Source organism: Artemia franciscana, chromosome 9 (assembly GCF_032884065.1).
Source record: "Artemia franciscana chromosome 9, ASM3288406v1, whole genome shotgun sequence".
Classification (NCBI taxonomy): domain Eukaryota; kingdom Metazoa; phylum Arthropoda; class Branchiopoda; order Anostraca; family Artemiidae; genus Artemia; species Artemia franciscana.
In genome coordinates, this window is record NC_088871.1 from 48,970,065 (window position 1) to 48,993,495 (window position 23,431).

Below are 23,431 nucleotides of genomic sequence, written 5' to 3' on the forward strand. Positions count from 1 at the left end.
CTAATAATCTTTATTACCAATACTATCACTGTTTAATAGCCTATTTCACTTTTGTCACAAATGGTACTTGGAAAATACAGCTTATTACATCAAACATCTGGCAAATCTCAAAATGTGTCTAAGTCTTAAATTCAAGTAAATGGATTTGTAACTTCATATTCATAGTTATGTCAAAAAAATGTACAGTCTCTCGTTTGATAATCAAAGCATATGTTTAATTATATTTTATTCAATCTCAATTTAATTATAAACAATCATGGTACGAAGTTGTGTCAGTTTTTTGGCTATGTTTGCCTCAAGGGTATATTTTATATTCTTATTGAGAGCGAAGGGGTTGAAACAAGCAGGCTTGACATGAAACTTATTTTTAAAGGTCTGAGCTAGTTTTGAAATAAGCAGGATTAAAATAGTTAATATTGAAGTATGTTATAATAAATATAAGGTTCTTGGCATTTACCCCCCCCCCCCGGCTTTTACCTCCACTCCGGAAAATAACCCGGGAAAACACCACAGAAAACACCGCCACCCAGAAAATACTCCCACCCCCTGAGGAAAATATCCCCAGAAAAAACCCAACCCCCAGAAAAGACCCCCTATAGACAAAAGGCTTACTGAATTTAAGAATTATATTTGAGTTTTGTTGTTGTTTTTTTTTCAATTTCTGTTGGGGGAAGGAAATTTGGTACTTGTATATTGTGCACCACCCACTCATGTTTACGCTGCGTCAAACTCGAGAACAAACCGGTTTTTTCTTTAGTTTTTTTCAGCTAAGTGCAAGGCAAGACTAAGACAAGTGACAAAATATCTGCGAGGCAAGACTAAGACAAGTGACAAAATATCTGCGAGGCAAGACTAAGACAAGTGACAAAATATCTGCGAGGCAAGACTAAGACAAGTGACAAAATATCTACGAGGCAAGACTAAGACAAGTGACAAAATATCTGCGAGGCAAGACTAAGACAAGTGACAAAATATCTGCGAGGCAAGACTAAGACAAGTGACAAAATATCTGCGAGGCAAGACTAAGACAAGTGACAAAATATCTACGAGGCAAGACTAAGACAAGTGACAAAATATCTGCGAGGCAAGACTAAGACAAGTGACAAAATATCTGGGAAATATATAATTTGGCTATATATTTGCACATAAGGAGGGGGCAGTAAAATATTTGGACAGTTTTGATCTCAGAAAACAACCTCATAATATGCAGAATAATTGTCCCTAACACATTTTGCATGCAGAACCACTGTACTTTACCCTCCCTCCCCTTTATGTGTAAATCTTTAGCCCAAATTTTTTCTAAAGTAAAGAAGAAACTAGCGAAAAAACAGGTTTGTTCTCGAATTTTTCACGTCATAAACTTGAGCGAGTGGCGCATAATACACAAGTATCGGAATTTTTATGAGAGAGCTGGATGTCCCGGTATTACTTAAAAACAATTAGAAACTAATTTAAAATAATGAAGGACCTTTCTCCTGTACAGTTTGCGGCAGGAACACTAAGAACCATTCTTATGTCGATGTTAATGTTTTGATATATATATATCAACTGCATCAAAATGACAAGAAACCTTGTTAACGTCCGTTAGAGTATTGTCTTTTCTTGTCTGGTAGCAATAAAGGGTTCTGCCCCAAGCTTGCCATTGGTCTATCGTTTTAATTGTTTTCCTCTCATCCTAAGCCTCTCGTTTCCCTTTCATTGTACCCTCATGTTTTTTTTTTGTTCTCTTCTTTTGTGAACGTTGTGTTTCTGACTAATTAATGTATGTTTATAGTTTTTTCTAACACTCAGTTAGTCTCTAACCCCAGATGTTTTTACGTTATATTTTGTTTTAACCATAGTACCAATTTATTTCATTCAGTTTTGCATTTGACAGTAAGCGTTAATTCTTCAATCGTGTTTGGAATAGTTAGTTTACAAATAGATTTTATCTTTTATCTTTTACCTTTGTGTTATATATGGAACTTACCTCTTTTTCAAATAGTATCCCCTGTGCAACTTCTCGAGGGTAGCCATCGATAAGAAAACCTTTGGACGATTCAACCTTTGATAAGATTGCTTCTTTTAATAATTGCATCACTGTCTCCTATAAGTAAAACTTAGTCACGATAAATGTAATATTAGCAATAATTCAGGCAATAAAACCAGGTTTCTAAAATGACACAAAAAAATCACCAGATTAAAAAATTTGACTTCACCAAATTGCAGCGTTTATAAATCGTTAAAATGGAAAATATGGATGAAGTCAACTGTGAACTACTTTAAATCGCAGGAAATAAGTCATAGTGAACAGGTTGCTGACAAAATACGAAAATCATTAAGTAGCCCATTAAATGAAACTAAGAGATCTAGCTCCTGTTACTAGAATGAAAGACAGAGGTGGTAAAAATATAAACTGAAATAATTAAAGAAAGAAAATGTGAAACAAACAACAAGTAGAACAACAGGGAATTTTTTTATCAAGACAGTGGAACCGTGGAATAGTGTCTTAAAGAATCCTGTAGTTCTACTTCTTGTTTTTTTATGATGTAAAGGCAGTGTGGTCTTTGTAGCTATTTACGTTTAAGAAAAATGTAAATTGCGTAGTATTTTTTTTATTTTGTTATTATCACGAGAGATGTTGGTAAAATAACTTAATGTTTGGAATAAAAAAGAAACCAAGTGTGTGAATCATTTATTACAATACGTGTTTGAAAACTGATCTATAACCCTAGGTACATACATGAGCAATATTCACTAGCCGTACAAATTTAGTTGGCGACTTTGGCATTTTTGGCTACATATGTCAAGCAATTATTGTAGTAAAAAAAACTATTAGGCAATTATGTAATATTTAAACAAAAGGAACATCCGTAAAAGATGACAGCAATTATTTTAACTCCAACGAAGGTTATGGTTGAATAAACTATACACCTATAGTTAATAATGTACATGTAATATAATATGTACAAATATACAAAAATTATGCCTGTATATGAATTGGACAACATAAAAACTTGGTGCGCCCAAAAACAACCACAACAATTGCTTATTGTAATTAGCATTTAAAATTAAAAAACATATGTTGCAGTTAAAACACAATAAGCAAATATTACTTACCATTGCAAATGTCTTCTGAGTGAATCTGGGGCACTGACAGGGGCATAATTTACTATGGAGCAGTGGAGGAGGGCAACTTCCCCGTCCAGATTACGGTTTGCCCACCAGACCCCAGTTTGCCCCCTAGCTGAAACTTAGTTTCTTCAAAAATCTGTCACAACTAAGATAACCCTGCATAATTCAAGTATCAATAGAAACGGATCAGTTTTCTTTAGTTTATATTTACTTTTATATAACGGTAAAGCACCTTTATAGTACTGTTGTAGTACTTTACAGTACCTTTATGGTACCAAATAGCTCATTCTTCAGTTTTTACAGTCATTTTCACTGGGTTTGACGAAATTGGCTCTAACTTTGCCCCCCCCCAGTATTTTGAAGAAATCACGCCACTGGGAACTGGCCCTTAAAAATGGGGTAAAAACGGGCAAAAATCGGTTTGATTAGATCTGAAAAATCGAGGATCATTCCTGGAGCCAAGGAGACCTCAAGCATTTGTTGGGTGGAGGGAGATTTCTAAGACGCGCTGAAATTGGCCGAAAAAATTCAAAGCTGAATTGCTACTCATCATAGTCCCCACTCAAATTGGGACAATAATTGAACCAGTACACCTTCTTATCGATGCTCCCTTCAAAATTCAAGCATTTTGCATTGGGTTGGAGATGAAGTATTTTCCGAAAGCAGTAGCTAGACTTTAATGTTTATTCTTTGCCCTATACCTAGTAGTTGATATCAATATCGGGAAACATTCACTGAGAGAAGATCAACAAGCTGGTGTACTAAACCTATAAGTGCGTTAACTTGAACTAGAGTTCTGCTGGGTTGTAGTTTATGACTGTAATTTTTAAATATATACTAAAAAAAATTTTAAAAATACAATCATACATTACTTTCTGAACAGCCCTCGCATTGTACAAACCAGTCATAATATACATAATGTCTTAGTGTTTTTCAGTGTTTAACAAATCAAGCATCTTGTAGCAGATATAAAAAATAAGGACTGTGCATCAGACAGAAAATTTATCAAATTTTATCATGCATTAAGGATTGTTGTATTGTTGCGTATTTCTGTTTGCCAAGGTGACACACTGCCTCTGTGGGCATCCTTTCTAACTGAAATATATCCAAACCGACCAATTTTCTGTGGATATCATGGTGGTGTATATCTATTTGTCCTGGATGGTGCACTAATCGTATAAGTGTAAGCTATCTTTCAAGTTCACGGTCGCACGACTGTCGATAAAGGGATGAGCCTACTTCTATTTATTTTTTTTTTGTCTATTTTACTATTAGATTTACATCTTAATTTTCTAATTACTATTAAAATTAATTTTTAATATTCGACAAGTTTCCTAGACAAATTTTACAAAATCAGTCTTGATTGAGAGTTCATACTGCAAACACCTCTTTTTGGATATGATCTCATTCATACAGTAAGACAAATGTGATTCCCTACGATCAACTGTGGAAATTAAATGAAAAAACAAGTTTTTTTTTAACTGAAAGTGAGGAGCGACATTAAAACCTAAAACGAATAGAAATTACTCCGTATATCAAAGGGGCTGTTCCCTCCTCAGCGTCCCGCTCTTTACGCTAAAGTTTGACTCTTTCTCTGAACTCTACTTTTTAAAACAATAAAAAACTTTAACGTAAAGAGCGGTGCGTTGAGAAGGAAAAGCCCCTTTCATATACAGAGTAATTTCTGTTCGTTTTAAGTTTTATGTCGCTCCTTGCTTTCACTTAAAAAAACTTGTTATGTTATTTAATATCTGAACGTTTTTGAATTAATGCATATTTTGATTTTGGCTCTCCGCACATGAATAATTAAAACGAAATTTGCATATTAATTTATTTTTTGGCTAAATGGCCATCTCTTAGTTTTGATCGGACAATTTTGAGAAAAAAGGGAGCGGGGGAGGAGGCCTAGTTACCCTCAAATTTTTTGGTTACTTAAAAAGGCAACTAGAACTTTTAATTTTTACGAACGTTTTTATTAGTAAAAATATACGTAACTTACGAATTAACTTAAGTAACGAACTTCATTATTCGTATGTTTTTACTACGTATATGAGGGGGTTTGTCCCCTCGTCAATACCTCGCTCTTTGCACTAAAGGTTAAATTTTGTCCCAATTCCTTAAGAGTGACCCCTGAATCACAAAGTCCGTAGAATAATAATTGAAATTACTAAAAATACTTCAGCGTAAAGAGCAAGGTACTAGGAGGAGGTGAACCCCTCATATGCAATATAATTTGTGTTCGTTTTAAGTTTTAATGCTGCTCCTTACTTTCAGTTGAAACAACTTTTTCATATTTACTTTTTCATTTCTTTTTTAAATGCTAGAAAATCCTGCGCCCCCTTCGTGGAAATTCTTTTCCCCCACGACAAATTCCTCCATGAAAAGTTCCCCCAACATAACCCCATCCCCTCAACCCCTCCCCCAACCAAAAAATCCCCCCGGAAACGTCTGTACATATCCCAATAACCATTACTATATGTAAACAATGGTCAAAGTTTTTAACTTGCAGCCCCTCCCACGGGTACTGTGGGGGAGTAAGTCGTCCCCAAAGACATAGTTATTAGGTTTTTTGATTATGCCGAATAAAATGGGTCTCAAAATGGAATCTCAGAATTTTAATCCGGTGACTTTGGGAAAAAAATGAGCGTAGGTGGGGGCCTAGGTGTCCTCCAATTTTGTCACTTAAAAAGGGTGCTAGAACTTTTATTTTCCGTGAATGAGCCCTCTCGCGACATTCTTGGACCACTGGGTCGATATGATCATCCCTGGGAAAAAAACACAAACACCCATCAGTGATCTGTATTGTGGCAAAAAAAAATACAAATTCCACATTTTTCTAGATAGGAGTTTGAAAATTTTATTTTAGGGTTCTCAGATACGCTGAATTCGATGGTTCTAAACGAACAGAATCTAAAGAGCAGGGCGTTGGGGAGGAAAAGCCCCTTTCATTTACGGAGTAATTTCTGTTCGTTTTAAGTTTTAATGTCGCTCCTTACTTTCAGTTAAAAAAACTTGTTTTTTATTTAATTTCTGAAAGTTTTTGAATTAATGCAAGCTTTGATTTTGGCTCTCCGCACATAAATAATTAAAACAAAATTTGCATGTTATTTTTTTTTTTGGCTAAATGGCTTTCTCATAGTTTTGATCGGAATAATTTGAGAAAAAAGGAGCGGGGGAGGAGGCCTAGTTGCCCTCCAAATTTTTGATTACTTGAAAAGACAACTAGAACTTCAAAATTTTTACGAGCGTTTTCGCTAGAAAAAAATATACGTAACTTACGAATTACTTTATGTAACGAACTTCTATATTCGTATATTTCTATTATGTATATGAGGGAGTTTACTTCTTCGTCAATACCTCGCTCTTTGCACTAAAGCTTAAATTTTGTCCCAATTCCTTAAGAATGACCCCATCACAAAGACCGTAGAATAAATATTTGAGATTACTAAAAATACTTTAGCGTAAAGAGCGAGGTTTTACGAGGAGGTGAACCCCACATATGTGTAATAATTTCTGTTTGTTTTAAGTTTCAATGCTGGTCCTTACTTTCAGTTCAAAAACTTTTCATATTTATTTTTCATTTTTTTTTTAAATAATACTAGATAATTCTGCACCCCTGCATTGAAATTCTCTTCCCCCGTGACAAATTCCTCCATGGAAAGATCCTCCCACGTACCCCACCCCTCAACTTCTCCCCATCCCCTCAAACCAAAACAGTCCCCCTGAAAACGCCTGTGCATTTCCCAATAACCACTACTATATGCAAACACTGGTCAAAGTTTGTAACTTGTAGCCCCTCCCACGGGAACTGTGGGGGAGTAAGTGGTCCCCATGGAGATAGTTATTAGGTTTTTAGACTATAGTGAATTAAATGGCTATCTCAGAATTTTGATCCTTTGACTTTGAAGAAAAAAGAGCTCTGGAGGGGCCTAGGTACCCTACAATTTTTTGGTCACTTAAAAAGGGCCCTAAAACTTTTAATTTCAGTTAGAATAAGCCCTCTCGCGACATTCTAGGACCACTGAATCGATACGATCACGCCTGGGAAAAAAACAAATAAACAAATAAACACGCATCCGTGATCTGTCTTCTGGCAAAAAATGTGAAATTCCACATTTTTATAGATGGGAGCTTGAAACTTCTACACTAGGGTTCTCTGATACGCTGAATCTGAGGGTGTGACTTTCGTTAAGATTGTATGACTTTTAGGGAGTGTTTACCCCTATTTTGTAAAATAAGGCAAATTTTCTCAGGCTCGTAGCTTTTGATAGATAAGATTAAACTTGATAAAACTCATATATTTAAAATAAGCATTACTATTTTTTAGAGTTTCGGTTACTATTGAGCCGGTTCGCTCCTTACTACTGTTCGTGACCACGAACTGTTTGATGATTGCCAAGACTAGACTGATCGGGCTATTAAGGGTAAAATTTCATGTGCGATCTCTACCCCCACAGGAATCTCACAACCCCCATACATTTGACAAACCCAGGAACAGTCCAACAATACATGAATGCATGTTGTAGAATTGGGGAGGTGGAGGGGCTTACATCAAAGGCTTTTGCAATTGCGTCTTCTTTAACAGAAATGTTATCAAAATGGTGTACATTTTAATTTTTAATTGAATTAATTTCTTATTAATTTTCATTTTTCACAAGTTGCTCTTTCTTGTTTTTTTCTTTTATAAAAATATGACAATTGGTACTGAAGGGGAAGTATTCTTGTAATTAAATAACTGAAGTTTAGTTTTTCAGAAATTGAGCAGCCAATTTGATGTCAGTGTAGCTGATCTGAAACTTACGTTTTAAAATTTACAGAGAAAATATGAAACAGCAATCATATTCTATAAATTTGTAAATTTCAGAAAAGCGAACTGATATAATTAATCCAATCAATAAAATTTAAAAGGCTATCTGAAGGGTATACGAACAAATTAGCTTTTAAAGCTCTTCTCTGCTCGGAAGGGGATCTACAAAATCATTAAAAACTATAAAAAGAAAAATTGGCATAGAAATGAAAAAATTAAATAGATGATCAAAAATAAAAGAAGAAAAAAGGAATGAAACGGTTAAAAAAAGTCAGCACATCTTTGCCAAAAACAAGTTAAAAAGATGTTTTTTCATTTTACTTTCTTTGGATTTGTTTCAAACCACATAATTGAATTTTTCACTGCCAACACTTTTAGTATTGCAGTTATGGATGCAGATAAAAGAAAGTTTTCGTTTCTATTTTTGCGGTTTTGGCTTGGTTCATTGAGTCAACTATATCTTGTTGCGTGCCTAGAAGACCTGTCAAAACCAAACAAAAGTTTGGACACCAATTAAGAAATAGTTGAGATAACATTTTTAACATTTAATATTTCAAGCATTAATTTTGTATTAATTTTTTAGTATTAATTTTTAGGTATTAATTTATTTTTACAAATAAATGAAGAGCGCTTTTCAAAGGAAAGTAAAGAGACATATTAAACATTAGATCAGCAAAAGCAAGTCTCGTAACAATTCAATTTCAAAACACCCAAGAGATACTTTCAAACACCTCGTGGTAGCAAACTGTAAATAAGAAGCGACATGACTCAAAAGTATCTGAACCGCTAAAAAACAAAATTTTAATATCAATAGCAAAAGAATTAGGTGGTTATGCTGATTCCAAATTATATGAAATTCATTAAATTCAATGTTATCCCTAAAAAGTTGTGCGCCTGAGAACATTTGCCTAATTTTCAAAAAAGGAGAGAACCACCCCCTAAAAGTCAAGGGATCTTAATGAAAATCACATGATGAAATTCAACGTATCTGAGAACCCTACTGTAGAAGTTTCCAAGTTCTCATCTGCAAAGTTGTGGAATCCTGTACCATCCAGAAGAAAGATTATTGTTTTTTTCCCAGCGATGACCGAATCGAACCAATAATCCTATAATATCGAGAAAGGGCTCATTCGAACTGAAATTAAGTTCTGGTGCCTACATAAAGTGACCAAAATAATTGGAGGGCAGCTAGACCCCCTACCAACCGCCTTTTTTCCTTAAAGTCGTCTGATCAATATTTTGAGATAGCCACTTTGTTCAGCATAGCTGAAATGTTCAATAACTATGCCTTCGGAAATAAAATGACCCCCCAAAGCCCTTAGGGAAAGGCCTTTAAGTTATAAGATTAAGCCTTTGTTTACGTACAGTATTTATTATCTGGAACTTTGCCACCATTTTTGAGTGGACGGGAGGGAGAATTTTCTGCTGAAGGATTTTCCATGGAGAGAATTTTCCACGGGGAAGGAATATTCGAGGGGGGATGAGTAAATTTCAAAGGGGAAATTTTACGCTAGGAAAATTTGCCAGAATTCCTAAAAATTTCTTATAAATTCCTAGAATTCCAGGGAGAATTTCTTTTTGTTAGTCTTACTATCTCTTTGCCATCTCAATTTTACATGTGGAATTATTAAGGGCATTATCTGGGAGAGATTTTTAACGGATGGGAGTTATCTAGAGTATCTTTCCATAGGAAAAGGTATTTTGCAGGGGGGGGGGGGGAATTCACCGTGGGGCAGTTTTCCACGGGATAAATTCTCCATAGAGAATTTTCTGCGGGAGCAACTTTCTACCAGGGGCGGGGTATTTGCGGGAAAACTATTCCACGGAGAAGGGGATATCCAGAAAGATTTTAACAACAATATTTTCAAATGAAAGATTTTTCCAAATGAAGTATGTTAAGAAAATTTTTTCACCTGGAACCGTCTACAAGAAATTTTTCGGTGGGAATTTTCAGCTAGAATGTAGTTGTCTGGGAGGATTTTTCCTGACGGGTGACTGGGATTTTACGTGGGAATAACTTTCCACGGATGTATTGTCCGTCGGAAGAAGAAATTTTCCATGGAGGGGGAGCCAGAATTCCCGGTATTACTTACAAACGATCAGAAATTAAATACAAAGAAGTTTGTTTTCAACCGAAAGTAAGAAGCAGCATCAAAACTTAAAACGAACAAAAATTATTAATGAAATGAGGGGGCTGCCCCCTTGTCAATACCCCAATCTTTACACTAAAGTTTGACTTTTTGTCACGATTCTTTAAGAGCGACGCCTGAAACACAGCGCCCATTTAATTAGAATAAAACATAAAAAAACAAGTTTTTCAACTGAAAGCAAGGAGCAGCATTAAAACTTAAAACGAACAGAAAATATGACATACATGAGGGGATTTGCCCCCTATTCAACACCTTGCTCTGTACGCTAAATTTCATATTTTATTACAAATATTTAAAAATAACCCCTAAATCAGAAAGGCCGTTTTATTAAAATAAATAGCTCTTTTGAAAGTACTATAAAAAGCTTTAGCGTAAAGAGCGAGGTATTGACTAGGGGGCGAACCCCGCTCATATACGTAATAATTTCTGTTTTTTTAAGTTTTAATGCTGGTTCTTACTTTTAGTTGAAATAAAATTGTTTTTTTCATGTAATTTCTAATCATTTTTCAAATAATGCTGTGAAATCTGGCGTCCACTTCACAGAAAAATCCCTTCCCCCATGAAAAATTTCTCCATGGAAAGATCCTTCCACGTGACCCCTTCCCCTCGACCTTTTTTAACTGAAAGTAAGGAGCCTCATTAAAACTTAAAACGAGCAGAAATTATTAATTATACGAGGGGGGTAGCCCCAATCTCAATACCTCACTCTTCACGATAGAGTTTTTTTAGCTTTAAAAAAAACTTATTATCAAACAGTTCGTGATAACGAACTGCAAGTAAGGAGCGACCCGGCTCAATAGCAATCAAAACTCTAAAAAAAGGAATTTTGATACCAATAGATACATCAAAAGATTAGGATTTATATACTGATTTCCAATATATAAGTTTCATCAAGTTTATTCTTACTCATCAAACGTTGAGAGCCTGACAGAATTTGTCTTATTTTCGAAAAAAAGGGAGGAATACCACCTAAAATTCATAGAATCTTAATAAAAATCACATCACCAGATTCGCCCTATGAGACAACCACACTGTAGAGGTTTCAATTTCCTATCTGCAAAACTGCAGAATTTTTTATTTTTAGCCAGATGATAGATCACGGATACGTGTTTATTTTATTTTTTTTTACCTTAGGGATGATCGCATCAACCCAGTGGTCCTAGAATATCTCGATAAGGCTCAATCAAAAGAAAATTGAAAGTTCTTGTGTCCTTTCTAAGTGACCAAAAACATGGAAGGCAACTTAGCCCCCTCCCACGCTCATTTTTTCCCAAAGTCACCCGATCAAAATTTGAAGATAGCCATATAGTTCAGCATTTTGAAAAACTAATACTATGTCTTTTAGGACGACTTAATCGCCCGCCGTTCCCGGGGGAAGGGCGGCAAGTTATGAACTTGCCCATTGTTTGAAGCAGTTCATGGTAACGAACTGTAAGTAAGGAGTGACACGGCTCAATAGCAACCGAAACTCTAAAGAACAGAATTTTGATACAAATAGATATATCAAAAGAATTAGATCAACCCTGGGAAAACAAACGAAAAAAACAACAAATAAACACGCATCCGTGATCTATATTCTCGCAAAAAAATACAAAATTCCGCATCTTTGCCGATAGGAGTTTGAAACCTCTACAGAAGGGTTGTCTGATAGGCTACAGAAGGGTTGTCTGATTCATTAAGATTTTATGACTTTAGAGGGTGTTCCCCCATTTTTCAAAAATTAGGCAATTTTTCTAATGTTCTCAACTTCTGATCACTAAGAATAAACAAAGTGAAACTTATATATTCGAAAGCAACATAATATGTTTTTAAATATGATTTAAATATAAATATGTTTTTTTTATTGAAAACAACATAAAAGTCAAATGAAAATACCTCCGAACAAGTATTTTTCAAAATCCAACGCGCGGGGGGGGGGACTACGGAAGCTATGCGCCCCCTTCCCCCCAACTGACATCAATGGCTGGTTGACAAGTAAAGTTGTTTGCCCTTGGCTCTACGCTTCCAGAACGATGCATTCCTATTCTAGTCATACAACGTAGTCAATATTAAAACTAAAGATCGAGCTAGTCAATGCTTAACTTTCTAGGACCACGGGTTTCAAAAGAATTAACAAATATAAAAAAAAGTAAGTATCCAATTCTTCTGATGTATCTATTGGAATTAAAATTCCATTTTTTCTGAGTTTCGGTTACTATTGATCCAGGTCACTCCTTACTTACTTTTTGATAATAAGCTTCTTTAAAAGTTCAAAAAAGTTCAAAAAGTTCGAAAAGACAAAAAAGACAAAAAGGTATTAATAACTTCTGTTTGTTTTAAGTTTTGATGTTGCTCTTTCCTTTTAGTTGAAAAAACCTTCTTTTTTTTGTTTAATCACAGAATAAATGAAGCCCAAAACCAACAGAAATTAAAGTAAATACTCATGTAAGATGTTTAAAACAAGTAAAAACTTATTGAATATTCAAATAAAACTTAAAACGAACAAAAATTACGACACGTAGAAGTGTGGTTACTGTCCATTTCTCCCTCTCCTAACCGTAATAATTCTAAAGTTTATCGTGTCGTTTACGTTTTGTTGACAACTGTATGTATTTTTAACAATAGTCTTTAGTCAAACAGTTCGTGGTTAACGAACTGTAGTAAGGAGCGACCCGGCTCAATAGTAACCAAAACTCTAAAAAATGGAGTTTTGATATCAATAGCTACATCAAAAGAATTGAATTTTAATGCTGATTTTAAATATATAAGTTTCATCAAGTTCGGCCTTACCCATCAAAAGTTAAGAGCCTGAGAAAATTCGCCTTGTTTTAGGAAATAGGGGGAAACGACCCCTAAAAGTCATAGAATCTTACCGAAAATCACAGCATCAGATTCAGCGTAACATAGAACCCTATTGTAGAAGTTTCAAGCTCTATCTACAAAAATGTGGAATTTCGTATTTTTTGCCAGAAGGCAGATCACGGATGCGTGTTTATGTGTTGTTTTTTTCCCAGGGGTGATCGTATCGACCCAGTGGTCCTAGAATGTTGCGAGAGGGCTCATTCTAATGGAAATGAAAAGTTATAGTGCCTTTTATGATTGACCAAAAACATTGGAGGGCACCTAGGCCCCCTCCCACGCTAATTGTTTTCCCAAAGTCAACGGATCAAAACTCTGTGATAGCCATTTCATTCATGTCTTTGGGGACGAATTTCCCCCATAGTCCCCGTGGGAGGGGAAACAAGTTACAAACTTTGACCAGTGCTTACATATAGTAGTGGTTACTGGGAAGTGCAGAGACGTTTTCAGGGGGATTTTTTGGTTGGGGAGGGGCTGAGAAGAGGGGGATATGCTGGGAGAACTTTCCGTCGAGGAATTTGGCATGGGTGAAGAAAGTTTCCATGAAGGGAGCGCGGGAATTTCTAGCATTATTAAAATGAAAAAATAAATATGAAAAAGTTTTTTCAACTGGAAGTAAGGAGCAGCAGTAAAACTTAAAAAGAACACGTATATGCGGGGTTCACCTCATCCTAATACCTCGCTCTTTACGCTAAAGAATTTTTAGTAATTTCAACTATTTATTCTACGGCTTTTGCGATTCAGGGGTCATTCTTAATGAATTAGGACAAAATTTAAGCTTTAGTGTAAAGAGCGAGGTACTGACGAGGGGGTAACCCCCTCATATATGTAATAAAAACATGAGAATACAAAAATTCGTTACGTAAGCTAATTTATAAGTTACGTATATCTTTTACTAATCAAAACATTCGTAAAAAATCGAAAGTTCTAGTTGCCTTTTTAAGAAACCAAAAAACTGGAGGGCAACTAGGCTTCCTCCCCCGCTTTTTGTTATGAAAAATCATTCGATCAAAACTATGAGAAAGCCATTTAGCAAAAAAAAAAAAGCAAATTTCATTTTAATTATTCCTCTGCGGAGAGCCAAAATCAAAACATGCATTGATTCAAAAACGTTCAGAAATCAAATAAAAAATATAGATGAAAAATAACTTTACTGTTTTAAAAAGAAGATTTGAGAGAAAGAGTCAAACTTTAGCGTAAAGAGTGAGAGCGTTGAAAGCAGTCCCTTTCACATACGAAGTAATTTCTGTTCGTTTTAAGTTTTAATGTCGCTCCTTACTTTCAGTTAAAAAAACTTTTTTTTTATTTATTTCTTAAAACATCGACGACAAACTAAAAATAGATCACTCTAATAATCAAGATGATTTGAAAGAATTAATGAAAATAAAATGAATATTTAATAAAAAATGATATTAAGTTCTGGAAATACCACCAATTCGAGACTTGTTTTCACAGTATTTTTTTTTCAATGTTATAGATATAAAAGAATATTTATATTAGACTGTATTTTGTTTTCAGTGAACCGGAAATGACGCATTAGGCATTAGAATTATTACGGTTAGGGAAGCGGGAAGTGGGCAATAGCCAAATTTCTGTTTGTAGTAGTTTTGGTTCGTTTTATTTTTGACCCGAGTTTTCAATTAGTTTTTACGATTTATTTTTTACGATTTATAATTAAGATTTATTTTTCATCTATATCATTATCTATTCTATTTATATTTGATCATTTATTTTAATTTCTTTTTTTAGGGAGGAGGGGGTTAATTGCAGTCTTTTTTGCAAGTAGTCGAATTAGTCATCGCAAGGAGTCGCAGTCACAAGTAGTCACAGTCCAAGTCGCAAGTAGTTGTAATTGAAGTTTCAAGTAGTCACATTTGCAAGTAGTCATAGTCGCAGTCCCAAATCGTCCCATTCGCAGTTTCAATTAGTTGCAGTTGCTGCCACAGCGATAACAGCGGCGGTGATGCTGAAAGTTGCAGTTTAAGACCCTTTGCCGATGCTAAGATGCTGTAGATAAGCCCTTTGAATAACTTGGATGCACAAAGTGTCATTTGATTTAATTTAACATTTGGCTGAATATTCCGAGAAGTTACACCTTAGTACCTTCAGCCTTTTCTGACACACCTAGGATCAAACTGTTCCCACTTCCCCGATGGTATATCCCGCATGTAAACAATGTTTACATTGCATAAAATAAACCCCTTCCCCGGGGGCTGTTGCACATAGTGTTTTGATTTTATTCAACATCCCCCTAAATATTTCCGGAAGTAGTCACAAGTAAAAGAGGTCGCAATTGCAGTTTTTCGCTGCTGCAAGTCCTCACGGTCACAACTAGGTTCTATGGTACCCGCAGTAGCAGTATTAATAGCAGTAGAAATTGCCTTAAAAGTTTCCAGTTAATACCCTCTGCTATTCCTAAGATACTACAGATTCGATCTTTTGATAGTCTGGATGCACGCATTAGTCACAAGTAAAAGTGGTCACAATTGCAGTTTTTCGCTGCTACATGTAGTCAGGGTCACAACTAGTGTCTCTTGTACCCGCAGCAGTAATATTAGAAACAGTAGAAATTACCCTGAAATTTCAAGTTAATACCCTCTGCTATTCCTAGGATACTGCAGATTCCCTCTTTTTATAGCCTGGATGCACACAGTAGTCACAAATAAAAGTGTTCGTAATTGCAGTTTTTCGCTGTTGCATGTAGTCAGAGTCACAACTAGTGTCTGTTGTACCCGCAGTAGTAGTATTAGTAGCACTAGAAATGGCCCTGAAAGTTTCAAGTTAATACCCTCTGCTATTCCTAGGGTACTGCTGATTCCCTCTTTTGATAGCCTGGATGCACACAGCAGTCAAAAGTAAAAGTGGTCGCAATTGCAGTTTTTCGCTGCTGCATATAGTCAGAGTCACAGCTAGCGTCTGTTGTACCCGCAGTAGTAGCATTACTAGCAGTAGAAGTGACCCTTAAAGTTTCAAGTTAATACCCTCTGCTATTCCTAGGATGCTGCAGATTCCCTCTTTTGATAGCATGGATGCACACAGAAGTCACAAGCAAAAGTGGTCGCGATTGCAGTTTTTCGCTGCTGCATGTACTCAGAGTCACAAGTCTGTTGTACCCCAGTAGTAATATTAGTAGTAGCAGTAGAAATGGCCCTGAAATTTTCAAGTTAATTCCCTCTGCTATTCCTAGGATACTGCAGAATCACTCTTTTGATAGCCTGGATGCACGCAGTGTATTTGATTTATTTTAGCATCCCCCTTAACATTCTCTGAAATTTCACCTCAACACCCTCAGCTTTTTCGGACACGCCCAGGAACAAAGATTCATTCTTTCCCAATGGCAAATCTGGTAAGTAAACAATGGGTAAATTGCACATTTTATATTCCTTGCCCTGGGGACTTGGAGGGCATGGAATACCGGGAGACATAACTCTGAGACCTTTCGACAATTTTTAATAAGATAGCTTTTCAAGATTTCTATCAGTGTTAAGGGGGATCTTGAAAGTGCAAGGGAGAGGTGCTTGTTGCCCTCTGATCACTCTCCGAAATCCCCTAAACATGCCCTAAAAGTCTCAACTTAATATCCACAGCCGTTCGTTAAGTAGTGCTGTGAAACCCTTTTGACAATCATCCTGTATGTAGTGTATTTTCATTTTGCTAAATACCCCCCTCAACATTTTCTGAAAATTACACCTTAATACCCTAAGCCGTTTAAATACACCCCCGTCGACAATAAAATATAACCCCCTTCCCCAATAAAGTATCTTATGTATAAAGAGTGGGAAGCTTGAACTGCTTACAGCCTTGCTCCTACATCAGTCGTTGTAGGTGGTTAGGTCACCCCCAGATGTAAAGTTATTCTACTTTTAGTTTTTTCATAACAAAATGACTATTTCAAAATTTTGATTGGATGTCTTTGAAGGTGGGGATATGGAGCTCGTTAGGAATGAAGCAGACCTTGGTCTGCAGACTAAGTGTCACTGGATATGGAGAACCCCCTAACTAAATGCTCCACGCAGAGGGTGACCTTGACCTCGCAAGGTGGGTGGAGCCCACCCTAAGGACACTCAATAGTTAGGCTTCCCTAGCTAATCAGGTCCCAGGCCCAGGGCCGGTTGGGCTTGCGACCCTCCACCCGAACCTAAGTGCAACGAATAGTGATGTTTTTGCCTCGGATGATCAATCTTCTTTTTACCCTTCAAGACCTTAGCATATCCCCAGACCAAAATTTGACCATCGTTTGAACCTTATTGACCAATGTGTCTTCGCCCTGCCACCTGGAACATTCCGACCCTTACCTTCCGTGGAGCGAAGTTAATGCTTGCGCTAGAACTCAAGCATTTTGGTGTGGCTGTAGCAGGCGTAACTGAAGCACGCCTTATACGAAATGACTCTGAAGTCACACTTTTGTTAGACTCTCGGACCAGAAGGTGCCTCCTTTCTTACGAGCAGATATCAGGCAGGATACTAACAGCACAAACCCAGTTTAAACATGGAAAATGGACCATCATTGTCTGCTACGCCCCAACAAACCAAGCCTCAGATGAGATGAAAGATCGTTTTTATGCCCAACTGTCTAGCATCCTAGCAAAAGTATCCCCAAATGATGTTTTAACCCTTCTGGATGACTTCAACGGCACTGTCAGAGATACAGAAGGCATTTGGAACAATGTTCTACGACCTGTAAAACCCGGCTGCTTGAACGACAATGGACTGAGGCTCCATCAGCTGAGCAACATGTATGATCTTGTGATCACCAACACCCTCTTCCTGAGGAAAGAGGTTCACAAGTATACCTCGTATAGCAACGACGGACGAAAATAAAAGATGTTAGACAAAATAATCGTGTCCCGACGCTGGAGTTTCTCTATAACTAACTGTGGAATTTACAGAAGTGCAGAATTGGGTGACCACAGGCTTGTCGTCTCTAATCTTAGATTACGCTTGAAAGCCCAGAAAAGTGATCGCCGTCCCCCAAAACATGCGCCATGCTATCTCCATCTCAAACAGTTTTGATTGTCTTGGCCAAATTTCAGAATCTGAAGAAGCCTGGAAACTATTCAAAGACGGCGTATTGCTTTCGGCCGAGAGTACTATCGATCGTCTGAAGCCCAGAAAAAAGTCCTGGATGTCGCAGGAAACTCTAGATGTCATTGAACAGCGTCGCAAAGGACGCCTAGCGAAGGACATGGTTACATACAGACGTCTGAGCGGCGTAAGAAATAAATTCCATCACAGAGACAGAAGGCTGTTCACCGAGAAAAACGCTGCCGATCTTGAGGAGGCCGCCAGAAAGGGTGACACAGGCGTTCTATACAAACACCATCAGGATCTTACAGATGGAAAGCCATCTTCCCTAGGCCCTATCACATCTAATAATGGAAATATTCTCACTAACGAGAGTACTCAATTGTCTGCCTGGAGGGATCTTTTCTCTTCATAACTAAATTTGGATTGTGTTAGCCAGCCCTACCCTGACCTTCTTCAAGTTTCATCTAAGACCTCTGAGGCCCCGTGTGAGAGCGTGCAGCACCCTTTCACCTCTACAGAAAACCTGAAATCTCTGAAACGGATGAAAGCAACCGAGCCCCTGGAATCAGTGGTATCCCTGCAGAACTGCTGAAATATGGTGGGGCACAGACCCTTCTCTGGCTCCAAGTACTGTTATCCATAGTATTTCGTAAAGAACGGATTTCAAAAGACTGGCGGGCAGGCATCATTCTGCCTCTTCGAAAATGGAAAGACAATCGGAGAATGTACTCCAACTATCGTGGCATCACACTCCTCTCCGTGCCCGGGAAGCTCTTTATTATGACCCTCTTGGACCGCTGTACCACTTTCCTCAGAAGCCAAAAAACAATCAAACAGACTGGCTTCATGCTAGGAAGATCTACCGTGTGGCAAATATTTACAATACGTCAGCTAGTAGACTCGAGAATTTCAAGAAAAAGCATACGTTGGCTTTGTGGATTTCAAGGCTGCTTTAGATTCTGTCAACCGGCGATCACTCTGGCTCATACTGTAAACAACGAGACTACAAGCGAAGCACTGCAGCCTTTTTTAGTGGCTCCATAAAGGGACTGAGAGCTGCGTGCTAGTCAGTGGCAGACGCAGCTCATCTTTTGAAATCAATACTGGAGTCCGTCAGGGCTGTGCTGCTGCTCCAGAGCTCTTTCATCATGTCATCGGCTACATTATGACTCGGACCATAAGCCGCCTCAAGTTTGGGTTGCAGTAAAGCGATAGAGTACTTTCAATTGTCGGTCACAAACCAGCTGAGATTGTTGAGAAATTTACATACCTTGGCTCTATCCTCTCAAATGATGGATCAATCCTCAATGATCTAATGCACCGAATCGCCAAAGCCTCAGCAGTAGTGGAAAGAATAAGTGCCCTCTAGAGGAAACCTTCTATCAGCCGTAGTACCAAGATGCGCATATATAATGCTTCGGTGGGATCCGTGCTACTTTACGGAGCCGAAACCTGGCCAGCCACTCAGTCTGTGCTTAGCACCGTAAATATAGCCCAAACGAAACATCTTTGCCACATTTAAGGACTACGCTCGCACGATTTTGTTTGCAATGAGAACCTCCTGGCGTTAACTGCTCAAACGCCCTTCTCCGTCCAACTCGCCTAGCGAACACTACGTTGGCACGACATCTCCTTCGCATGCCCCCCGACACTCCCGCAGGAACGATTTTGGACTTTGATCCCGTGCTACATGGCGGGAAATGTCCAAGAGGTCGTCCTCCAACCAGATGTAAGGACACGGCAGGTGCCTTCTTAGCCATGGCAAATATTCAGGAGGATGTTCACATCCTTGCAAGAGACCGGTCTAAATGGAGACACCATGTAGCATCACTCTCGACACCAGAAGCATTTCAGCAGGAGCATTAAGTCAAGCAAGTCAAGTCTTTGGGGGGTTAAGGCAGCTAAAAAGGGCACGGGAGTGGAGCTGACTATCATCTGAACGCTTTTCAACATCCCCTTAAAAATATACTGAAATTTTTAACTGAATACCCTCAGCCGTTCTTAAGATATTGCAGATACGGCTTCATGATACAGTGTGCACATAGTGAAATTTGATTTAGTTTAACATCCTCTTCAACATTCAGCGAAGTTTCACCTTAATATTCTAAGCCTTTTTGAACACCCAGAATCAAATTTTCGTCCTTTTCCAAATGATAAATACAGCATTTTAACAATAGTCAAACTCTATAATTGACAATCCTCTCCCCGGGGCTGAGGGTAGCATGACGTATTCGGACACATAGTAAGTAGAACTTTTGACTATTTTGAATAAAATAGCTTTTTCCAAATTTGGTGAGTGTTGAGGGAAGGGGGCATCTAAGAAGGACAAGGGACTGAATGACCTACGATCACTCTTCACCGTCCATTCAACGCACCCTGAAAGTCTCAACTTAATTACCAAAGGCATTCCTTAGATAGAGCTGGTACGGCCTTTGGTGACTAGCATACAAATAGGTTGTTTTGATTTTGTTCAACATCACTTACCACACTTTCTTAAAATTTTATCTTAATACCCTAAGCCTTTTTAAAGACCCAGAATCAAGCATTCCGAATAAAAGCCTTACATGCAAACAAAGGGTATATTGTATAAATAAAGCCCTTTCCCAAAGGGATTTGGTGGGTTTCGTCAACCCCGATGTTATAATTATTTGATGTCTGGACAATTTTGAAGAAATTACTTATTTCAAAATTTTGATTAAATGTCCCTAGGGGAACAAAAGGGGCGGGAGGGGGGATGGTTACCATCCCATCACTTTTGACACTTGAAAAAAACTAGAACTATCGATTTCCAATCAAATGACCCTCCTCTTAAGATTAATCGACCACCCCTTCCATGTAATGTGGTTCAGGGAAAGAAAATAATAAATTGAAACCTAATGGCTCTTTACTATAGGCAATGTGAGAGCGTTGCCTCTGAAAAGTTTACTTTTCCTCAGTTCAAGATATCTGTTCCAGCCATGCGCTACGCACTGTCTCTGTACATAGAGTCTGACTATTCCCGTCACAAAGAAAGCTTGGTAACTAAATACGTGCCATACCTAACTGATCCTGTTAACTTACCATACTAAATACAATCAAACAATTAGTGGTAACGAACTGTAAGTAAGGAATGACCCGGCTAAATAGTAACCGAAATGGAATTTTGACATCAATAGATGCATCAAAAGAATCGGATTCTCCTGCTGATCTCAAATATTTAAGTTTGATCAAGTTTACTCTCACCCATCAAAAGTTAGGAGCCTGAAAATATTTGCCTTATTTTCGAAAAAAAGGGGAAAACACCCGATAAAAGTAAAAGAATCTTAATGAAAATTACATCATCAGATTCAATGCATCAGAGAACCCTACCGTATAATTTTCAAGCGACTATCTTCAAAAATGTGAAATTTTGTTTTTTTTTGCAAGAAGAAATATCACGGTATTTGTTTTTTTTTTCCAGGAGTGATCGTATCGACCCAGTAGTCTTAAAATATTGCGAGTGGGCTCATTCGAACGGACATTAAAATTTTTAATGCCCTTTTTAAGTGATCAAAGAAATTGGAGGGCAACCAGGCCCCCTCCCACGCTCATTGTTCACCCAAAGTCATCCGATCAAAATTTTGAGATAGCCATTTTGTTCAGCGCAGTCGAAAAATCTAATGTAAAACAGTTCAAAATAGGGATGATACCTTTTTATTGACAGTGAATAGATATAAAATTATTTAACTGGATATTTCAAACACATATACAGTGTTCATCATCAGCAGTAAAAATTCATCATCAGTTCGAAATATCCAGTTAAATAATTTTATATCTATTCACTGTCAATAAAAAGGTATCATCCCTATTTTGAACTGTTTTACTTTCGTCATGGAAAGGCAGTGTGGTCTTCGAAGTTATCTACGAAAAATCTAATAACTATGTCTTTGAGGATGACTTAATCCCCCACAGTCCCCGAGGGGACAGCTGCAAGTTGTGAACTTTGCCCATTGTTTATACATAGTATTAATTATTGGGAAGTACACAGTAGTTTTCAGGGGAGATTTCTTCTGGTCTGGGAGGGGGTCGATGAGAAAGTTACATGGGAGTATCTTTCCATAGAGGAAATTTCCACGGGAATTTTCCATGAAGGAGGCGCCAGATTTCTCAGAATTATTTAAAACAATCGGAAATTAAATAAAAAACCAAGTTTTTTCAACTGGAAGCAAGGAGCAACATTAAAACTTAAAACGAACAAGAAAAAACTTAAAACGAAAAAAGAAATTATTACGTATATGGGAGGGTTTGCCCCCTCACCAACACCTCACTCTTTACGCTAAAGCTTTTTAGTACTTTCATAAGAGCTATTTATTCTAATTAAATCTTTGCGATTCAGGGGTCATTCTGAAAGAATAGGAAAAAAATTTTAACTTTAACGCAAAGAGCGAGGTATTGACGAGACGAAGAGCCCCCTTATATACGTAATAAAATAGAGGAATATAGAAGTTCGTTACGTAAGTTAATTCGTAAATACATTTTTTATTAATGAAAACGTCCATGAGTAAAATTTGAAGTACTAGTGCCCTTTTTAAGTGACCAAAAATTGAAGAGACACTGGGCCCTCTCCTCCACCTCTTTTTTCTCAAAATCGTTGGAATTTTGAGATAGCTATTTAGCCAGAAAAAAAGTAAAATTAGTATGCAAATTTCGTTTTAATCATTCATGTACGGTGGACCAAATTAGAATCTGCATTAATTCAAAAACATTCAAAATTAAATATAAAAAACAGGTTTTTTTTAACTGAAAGTGAGGAGCGACATTAAAACTTAAACCTAGCAGAAATTAATCCGTATATGAAAGGGTTTGTCCTCTCCTCAGCGCCTCACTCTTTACGCTAAAGTTTGACTCTTTTTCACAACTCTACTCTTTAAAACAATAAAAAACTTTATCATAAAGAGCGAGGCACTGAGGAGGGGAGGGATCGTTATATATAGGCAATAATTTCTGTTCGTTTTAAGTTTTAATTTCGCTCCTTACTTTCAGTTAAAAAACTGTTTTCTTTTATTATTTAATATTAAAAAGTTAGTCAAAATAGGAAGCAAATACGTGGACTTTTTTGTCAAGATGATTTAATTCCGGCAAAAGAAATGTGCCGTAATCCCTTTGCACAGTTTTTTATTCCCCACTTTAACTGCTCATTTTGTTTTTTGAATTTTCCTGTATATTCTATTGTTTTGACCCAAAAATTTTGACTTCGAATTTTTTGCTTTTGCTGTTTTTTACATCTGAGTGTATAATATAATTTTTCTTATCACTGACTTACTCATCCAAGGTTAAAGCTATTGTAATGATTAACTATATTTTGTTCCAATCACATGTTTCAATACACCTAACTTATTCCTTACTTATCCATATTTTAAGCACAAATGGTAGTTAGCGAATTAACTCATAAACATAAATAAACATTAGAAATGATGAATCGAACGTTTTAATATTTTTAGCATTTCTTCTAAGTTTTGGCCTAATAACCAACTGT

General features: G+C 37.0%; 1 protein-coding gene and 1 long non-coding RNA gene across 2 annotated transcripts in view; one reads left to right on the forward strand and one right to left on the reverse strand.

Annotated features, from left to right (window-relative positions):
- The window catches only part of LOC136031506 (adenylate kinase isoenzyme 1-like), a 62,130-nt gene that overhangs the window by 20,974 nt on the left and 17,725 nt on the right, over window positions 1-23,431 (reverse strand). The window contains exon 4 of the mRNA XM_065711174.1: window positions 1,970-2,086. Coding sequence (XP_065567246.1) covers window positions 1,970-2,086 — 117 coding nt within the window. The remainder of the gene's footprint in view (window positions 1-1,969; window positions 2,087-23,431) is intronic.
- Window positions 4,481-23,431, forward strand: part of LOC136031508 (uncharacterized) — a 72,417-nt gene continuing 53,466 nt past the window's right edge. The window contains exon 1 of the long non-coding RNA XR_010618524.1: window positions 4,481-4,529. This is a non-coding gene — a long non-coding RNA (uncharacterized LOC136031508). The remainder of the gene's footprint in view (window positions 4,530-23,431) is intronic.